Below are 8,808 nucleotides of genomic sequence, written 5' to 3'. Positions count from 1 at the left end.
TACACAGTCGACTGCCTTTTGGACTTGTTTCCTACAATTATTTGATGGAATGTCATGCTGAGTGCACTTAATTGTGCTCACAAACCGTTCACGTGGCCTCCGTTTCCCATGTGAGTAAAGTTATATACTTATATACCATCTCTATACATGCATTTGTTTTATTTAAGATCATTTATCGTTTATATTTATATTTAGAGCTGTAATGCACTCCAGAATCTGTCAGATTGATTAGCTGTAGGCTCTAGAACCGTCATCTGAAGTGTTGTCATACAGTGTTATGCTGGATTTCATCAATAGTCCTGCATTTATTAACACAGACTATATCTGAAGTGTTTGGATGTAATTCGTGTTTTCCTCCTGTTGAGAAACGTCATAAGAACAATGTTTAGTAGCTCAATGTATTACAGCAGTGTTTTTAAAAGACTAAACACTTTATTGATATAGTATACAACCAAGCACAAGTGGTCAGAATACAAACGAGTCACAAGTGATAAAGTATTAAGCGTTCTCCCAAAGTAAACCAGGTGTCTGAACCAGGTCCAAGCTAAATGCAGCATGCGTCTGTAGCTCCGCTCACTCTCCGCCTCTTTGCCCATGTTTGGTATCCCGCCGTGGGTGTGATGACGCGCGAACAAAATGGCGACGGTTGGCCACGCCTACTTGTGCGCTCTTTAGAAACCTATGGGTGATGTCACGGATACTACGTCCATATATTTTACAGTCTATGGTGCTAACCGCTGGACCACAACAGCTGAATATTGAAAGGTGACTCATCTACTCATGAGTTATATCATCATTAACCTGCAGGCTGGTTGTATATAAAAAGAGTAGAGCTGCAGTAAAATAATGAATAAGAAGAATGTGGTCAAGTAAATAAATAAATTAATTTAAAAAGTGTGAGATTCTGGAGCTAGGGACACCGGCCCTCGCGGCCAAAAAACGGACCGGCCCACCGGGAATTCTCCCGGTCCTCCCGATTAGCCAATCCGGGCCTGGTAATGCACATGAAATACTTGATTCAAATGATAAGATTTTGAGATGGATTATTATAGAGTGTACGTCAAAGGCTACCACGTGGCTCTTTGAGAGTAAAAAAGTCTAATAAAGCAAAATGAACTAACTTGAAGATCTTTAGCAAATGGATCTCATTTCAAGAAAATTAAAGAATGAATGAAAACACTAAGTCCAATTTAGCTTAATTTACCTATAGCACATGTCTTTGGACTGTGGGGAGCACCCAGAGAAAATCCATGTAAACCCTGGGAAAACATGCAAACTCCACACAGAAATGCCAACTGACCCAGCCGGGGCTTGAACCAGCGACCTTCTTGCCGTAAGGCTATCCACTGCGCCACCGTGACGGCCCGTATCTGTAGATTTTAATATACAAATGACATAATACACACATCAATGACAGTGAGTCCAAGCCATTGGTCACTGTAGCATCACTCATAGAAATATTCTCCATATTTGTTTACAAATAAATACTGATTGTTAACAATTGCATTTATGTACCGTGTGTAAACAACTTATTTTATGGACTTCACCATGTCATTTACTCTTGAGCACTCAAAGGTTAATTCAGGAAGTCTGTAGTCTGTATATAGGGCTCCTATATGGAGAGTCTGTTTCCACAGCCCCCTTTAAAAAGATCCATTAGTTCCTTTCTGAATTTCTCTGACATGAAAACATAGAGAATGGGATTGGCCACAGTTGAAGACGTGGCCATGATGCGAGCAAATGTGGCAAACGGTCCTAACTGAGATAAAGGACCAGTCGCTTTGTCACTCTCAGCCATCTGAGCAAACATCAACCCATATGACGGCAGCCAACACACTGTAAACGCCAGCACTAACAGAGCAGACGTTTGGGTCACGTGCACATGGTAGTGCTCCAGTCGGTCAGTGGTTTGAGTTGTGCGACTCCGTCTAGTGATCTTCAAGAAGTGATATATCTTGGCGTAAGCTATTACGATGATCCCAAGTGGAAATGCAAAAGCCAGTAGGAAGTGGCACACGCCGTAAGCCAACTGGCCTGAGTCCGAAAGGAAATTAAAGCATGCCAAGTCCTCGCGAGATTCACGGTCGTCCACTCCTGAAATCAGCGTCCTCCAAGCAAATTGAGGCGATGCCAAGATAATGGCTGGTATCCACAGTACACCAGCGATCACTTTCATACGGCCCTCTCTACGCCATCGGTACGCTTTTGACTGATGAACCACAATAACGTATCGAGCGAAGGCCAAAGCGGACAAAGTAAAGGCGCTTGCAGCCGTACACATGGCACTAAGGAAGCTCACAGACTTGCACATGAAGCTTCCAAATGGCCAGTGACGGGTTGCAATGGCAACCGTGTGATAAGGGAGACAGCAAAGCAGGAGAAGATCCGCCACACTTAAAGACAGAAGAAGAACATCCGTCCCGTTTGCATTGGTTTGTTGGAGTCCTCCTGTCCGTCCTCCGCTGGGCTGTCCATGTCCTTTGCGCATCATTCTACTGATGACAATGAGAACTAAGACGTGTCCGATTACTCCAGTCACCAGGATGAAGCTGTCGAATATGGGAACCAACACTCGCTCAACATCACTCAGTCCAGGACTGGAACTGTTTGACTCGGACATGTTAACCATGGTGGAGTGTCCAAGAATCCTGTGTAATATTGAATAGGATTAGTTCTTTAATCCAACACTGTTACCAACTTTGGTAAATGACACAGTATTTAACTGTATTATGAACTGTATTTGACAGTTATGTGGTATGTTACTGTATTTTAAAGTTGCATTGTGAAAACTACACTGTAAAACCCGAAAAGTTAATGTAACTAAAACCATTTGATGAAAACCGATTGCAACAAATTTGAAGCTTTAAACAAATTTTAAATTTTAAACAAAATTTAAGTTCAAAAACTAATCCTAAAGAGAACTGTGAACTTAATCCATTTGAGTAAATAAAGCAATTTGAGCACAGTAAAACCCAATAAATGAATATAACTCAAACCAACTGAGTGCTGTAAAACCCTATAAATTCAGGCAACTCAAACCATTTGAGGAAACCGATTGCAACAAACCATTTGAGTTTAAAAAACTATCTACCGTTTTTTTTAAACTATCAAGGCTTTTTATCTATCTAAAAACTATCTATCTAAATCTACAGTATATTAGTACTGTGAACTTGCTCCATTTAAGTTGAAGTAATGAGGTATTTAATTAACCCATTACCTTCAACACTGAGTTCAAAACTCTTTTTACAGTTTTTCCAATTGTTTACACTCAAATACTTGTACTTCAGACACAATGACTACAACATGTAACTGATGCACCAACCCCCTGAACCAATTCTGCTAAACTACAAGCACAATTCCTGCTTTACACTCAAATTGCAGGTTTAAAACACACTTTTTTTTCAAAACACAACACAATTCTCTGCATTTTGCACAATTTTCATGCAGAAAACCTTTTGTTTTTACAAGGAACACACTGTCATTCACATTTGTAAAGTCAGTTGTCCTACTTTGCATACTAACTCATCACATGAGTAAACACCTTTCACACAGAATTGCAATTTAGAAATCAGAGCTCATCTGGTTCACAAATAGTTTACTGCCCACCCATGTTTTTAGTTGTTTATCTCCCTCCATATTATGCATTCCTCAAACCTATTGAGGAATTGTTTTTCTGCCTGGAGATGGAATGACCGAAATCTACACACGCGCACACGTATACCCCTTCTCCAAGCTATAGCAGTTGATGCTTTTCGTGGCTGGATTCGCCTTGCAAAGTGACGTTTCCCCCACTGCTTGGCCAGACCAAAACAGAAAAGCAGATGGAGTATAGCTGTTTTTTATTTGTATTTTTTATTTTATTTTTTTACTGTGACTGTATTCAGTAAATACTAATAATTGCTGTTCTGTTGATGGTTTATGTAGATCACGATATCTGCAACTTTGTGTTGGTTGGGATGAACACTGTGTACACTGTATTTGTAGGGAAAATACAGTAAAATATATAAAACTGTAAATGAGTAGAATTAACTTTCAGTAAATTTTGAGTATACTTTACAGCAAATTTCTGGAGTTGAAAAATTAGGAGTTAGGAAAAAAGTGTGAAAGAGTTCAATTTTCGGAGTTTATTTTAAAACTCTAACGAAATTTTGTGATGTGGGATACATCCTGCTTTGCTGTATTTTGGAGTTCATTTGTTGGTGTTCAGAACGTGCTTTAAGTTCATATTTGGAGTTACTCTACATTTTTAGACAGTCCGCCATTACACAACCCTGCTGAGCAGCACAAGGGAACTGGAGTTGTGTTCGTTGTGAGGTAGTGCGTTGTTATACAATTCTAAAAGCTTTTTCGAAATGTTGGATATTTTGTGACAGAAATGTGTTTTGCTGTAGCTGTTTTGTTTTGTACTGTGACGCTAGTAACTGCTTGTGGCAAACTTAGCATCTAGCAAAAGTTAGCTTTTTTCAATGTGTCTCTTTTGTGGAGTATTTTTTTAAAATGTTGTGAAAGTGAACAAGCTAACACTAGCTAATCATCTTTCCTCTCCTTGTGTTTCTGAAAATGTGTGTTCTGCTGTCAAAAAGAAGCGCTACATGATCAGATGAAAAAACCTGCTGTTCACTTTTTAAATAGGCTAACTTACACAACGAGGAAGCGTTAATATCTTTTATCCAGCAACACAGCTTTATGTCTCTGTGATTTAATACGTGTAATATTGCTCTTGGAATGTTTTGAATTGTAACATGATTTATTCGTGACCGTGAGATGCTGTTTTCAACTATGTATTACATTTTCAATCACACTAACATTAGTTGTTAAATACCTCTAAGAAGTGTTACATTTTAACATTGGTAAGGAGTTCATATCATACTCAAATGTACTCTCTGTAAGATTACAATTTTAACTCCAGAAAGTGTTAAAACTCTAAAAGCAGTGAGATTTTAACTCTGTAGGGGAGTAAATTTGATGGCCACGCATGTACACTCAGATTGAATTGATTTTTAAATTCCAGGGAGTTTATTCCAAAGACCAGAATATGCTCTGTAGTTTTCAATTACATGTACACACAGACATCCCCTACACACTATATAACCAGTGCTTAATTTGTAAATAAATAATTCCCAGAACATCCACCACTCAAAGTTTTCCCACAACAGACGTCCTTAAAAGAGCATCACATTTCTGAACGGTCTTTGATTATTTTGTGCCATATATCGTTATAGGTCAGTCAAGGATAATAAAAACATGTAGCTACAAACATAAATCATATAAACAATCACTATTCAGTTCACTTTACTAAAAAAATATAATAATTACATTACTCACTAAGTCAAATCTTTAAGAAGAACCCACAGTTACCTCTTCTGTCATATTTACTGGTTGACTTGAGATTGCTTTGCTTCTGTCTCCCGCTATCCTGATCCATGTGCAGTTTCATCTCCTCAAGATCTCTTTTGATCAGGCTCATTGTCAGATTTGGTCACACTTTATTTTGATGATCGGTTTGTTGATTTTAGTTACATTGCATCTACATGCCAATTAATTCTCATTAGATTAGTAGACTGTTAGGTTGGGGTTAGAGTTAGTATAAGTTGACATGTACTTGCAAAGTTTCTTAAAGTCAGTTAAATGTCTGTTGAAGAAGCAGTATCAACAGATATTAAGCAGACAGTCTACTAATACTCAAATAGACCATAATAATAAAGTGTTACCTCAGATTTACTGGTGGTTTTAATAAATGAAAACATGCTTGCCTTTTTTAATTTTTAAAATCACTGAGAGTGATTCACCAGGGGCCCCCAGTAACCCCTGCAGGGGCCCCCCGCATTTTGCGCTACGCCACTGACTATGCCATTATTTATTTTCATTGCTCACTGCCCGCGAAACAATCACCAACCAATGAGAGTGATTGTAAAGATAAGAAAGCAGATTGGTTGAAAATATTGTTGAGGGCCAATAGTGAAACGTAACTTTGCTTTAACTTTCGCATGGTGACTACCATCAATCCACACTTGCACTCATTCACATTTTCTCTCTCTCTTTCTCTCACACACACGAATGCACGCACGCACACACTCACACGCACACACTCACACTCACACACGCACACGCACACACACACACACACACACACACACACACACACACACACACACACACACACAAACACATATGTAGGTATTCACAATTTTGATTGTGAATCAAAGATTGCACAAGTTAATGCCGGATCCATCAAAATAAATAGCAAAATGCAAAGCACGAATATCTGACATTTTCTAAAACAGGATCCAGCAAGATCTGGCTAAATTTAAGCACTGTATATAACTACAGGTTAACTATGTTTATATATAATAAAACTAACTGTTAAAAGCTATTATTTACTAGTTGATTAGTTAAAGTTATTAGTAAATAATGAAGTATGATAACTAATAATCTTAGCTTTTCTGATTTTGATTGTACTGTAATGCAATTATGTGCACCTTTAAAAAGCGCTATACAAATAAACTTAAATTGAATTTTACATAAAGATAAACAATACTGTAAATACATATACAGCAATACTTAATTCATCTTAATTTCTATCGTGTACAATTTACAATACAATTTACACCGTAGATTGTGCCAAAGCAGCTTAACATAGAAGTTCTAGTCAAAAACTTAAAACTGTGTCAGTCCAGTTTTCAGAGTTGAAGTTCAGTTTAGTTCAGTTCAGCATGCTTTAATTTTTACTGCTGTAAGTCCAAACACTGAAGAGCAAATCCAATGAAGATAAATGGTGGTGTAAATACAGTATTTATACTGTAACTGATTTACTGTTGATTTTACAGAACATTGTTAACAGTATTATATTTATGTATCTCCACAGGAGGTTTTAGAATTTTTAGATGGATGCTTTGAATTGAAACAAATTGTTCTTTCAGTAATATTAATTAAAAAATGTCTTTAATGTTCTCAACATCTTAGCTCACAAACTTTATTTAGACGTCATTTGTAGATTGTTTGTGAATGTTTATAATGCTTTAGGTTTTGTTTTTTCAGAGAACTTTTAAAAGCACTGTAACTTTTTCAGTAGGTTTGCAATATGATAGAATGGACTGTTCTTTTAATATCCATACGAGCAAGAAAAAACTGGATAAGGGAAAGGTTATACAATTTTCATAACGTAATGGTAATGATAGCAAAGCATTCTTAGAAACGAAATGGTTCTTTTAGCAGCATACTCACTTGAAATTTTCACCCTTACAGCAAAAACATTTGAGATTTTTTCTCAGACTTTACAAAAGTGTGCAAACTATTTTTTTCAGCAATCCTTATTTTGGTTATAGACCGTATATCCTTATGCATTCTTGTAGAACAGTGTGACGCCCAGCGTTGATCATACTGTACAGCAGTCTTGATGAAAGGCTCTGGAATGCATCATAAGTTAATGATTGCAGCAGACCTAAAAGCCACGAAATCCTGCTGTTGGTTTGCAGCGGTTTTCTCTGGGTAAAGCAAAATATTCCTTGATGACATTGTTTAATCGTCTTTCCACAGATATCTCTATATCGTCTATGACAGATTTGAGGCAAAAACTCTTGCAGTTGTACTCAGAAGATTGAAGATTCGTTCAACGGTTTTGCTGAATTCTTCAGATAACTGGAAGATGATTTGAATAAATTCAGCATCGGTGAGCTCAGTAATCCAGAGCGTCAATCTGCTGCCATTATTCAAAAGATCTGGAGTGCGAAGCTCTGCTTCAAATGCAAACTTCAACAGCCGGATAAAGGCAAGTCAATGTCCTTTGACCTGACAGCAGTGACGCAGCTCCTATAAACACAGAGCTCTGTTTAACCACTCATTTAGTCAATAGAGAAAACCTTCAACTCCTCTCAGTAGTTTCTTTCTATCCCAGGCTGTTTTAACCTGGAATCTGATTGCCTTGCAATTTAAAAAAAATACATTTGTAGTGTCCAAAAATTTTTATTCTGCCATTATTTTACTTACTCCCATGTCATTTTATACTTTGCCATCTATGAAGCACAAAGGAGCTATACAGGGTGCGCCATTTAGATACACCTTAATAAAGCGGGAATGGTTGGTGATATTAATGTTCTGTTTGTGGTAAATTAGTATATGTGAGGGGGCTGGTAAATAACTCGTGAAAGAAGAAATTTACGTTAAAACCTAGCACTCTATTGCCTTTTTTTTTTTTTTTTGGTGAAATTCCCAATAAGTTTATTAAGATGTATCCATATAAATGGCCCACCCTTTAGTTTGAACAGTTTTTGGTTATATAATAACAATTAAAGGGGTTCAGAACGCTTTTTATGACCAAAATAAACAGACATTTAAACAAATATCTTCTTGTGTTCTGCAAAATAATAATAATAATAATAAATGAATGAATGAATGAATAATAATAATAATAATAATAATAATAATAAATGAATGAATAATAATAATAATAATAATAATAAATGGTTTGGGGTGAAGCAGTGGCGCAGTAGGTAGTGTTGTTGCCTCACAGCAAGAAGGTCACTGGGTCGCTGGTTCGAGCCTCGGCTCAGTTGGCATTTCTGTGTGGAGTTTGCATGTTCTCCCTGCGTTCGCGTGCATGGTTTCCTCCGGGTGCTCTGGTTTCCCTCACAGTTTAAAGACATGCGGTACAGGTGAATTGGGTAGGCTAAATTGTCCGTAGTGTATAAGTGTGTGTGATGAATAAGTTGGCGGTTCATTCCGTTGTGGTGACCCCGGATTAATAAAGGGACTAAGCCGACAAGAAAATGAATGAATGAATAAATGGTTTGGAATTAAATGAGGGTGAAT

The 8,808-nt window shown here is 37.3% G+C and overlaps 1 protein-coding gene across 1 annotated transcript; it reads right to left on the bottom strand.

Moving 5' to 3' along the window:
• Positions 1-412: 412 nt before the first annotated feature.
• On the bottom strand, positions 413-7,990 carry LOC101884647 (galanin receptor type 1). The gene is made up of 2 exons (XM_017358400.4): positions 7,225-7,990; positions 413-2,648 (listed from the first exon to the last, which is right to left on the bottom strand). Exon 2 carries the CDS (start codon positions 2,627-2,629, stop codon positions 1,613-1,615), a length of 1,017 nt encoding a protein of 338 aa, XP_017213889.1. The 5' UTR covers positions 2,630-2,648; positions 7,225-7,990; the 3' UTR covers positions 413-1,612.
• Between the last annotated feature and the right edge of the window lie 818 nt (positions 7,991-8,808).

Source organism: Danio rerio, chromosome 11 (genome assembly GCF_049306965.1).
Source record: "Danio rerio strain Tuebingen ecotype United States chromosome 11, GRCz12tu, whole genome shotgun sequence".
Classification (NCBI taxonomy): domain Eukaryota; kingdom Metazoa; phylum Chordata; class Actinopteri; order Cypriniformes; family Danionidae; genus Danio; species Danio rerio.
The sequence above is the reverse complement of the archived record's forward strand: the minus strand, read 5'-3'. Positions and strand labels throughout refer to the sequence as shown.

Excerpts from the sequence above, each read along its gene's own strand:
- LOC101884647 (XM_017358400.4), bottom strand. The coding sequence starts at position 2,629 with ATGGTTAACATGTCCGAGTCAAACAGTTCCAGTCCTGGACTGAGTGAT.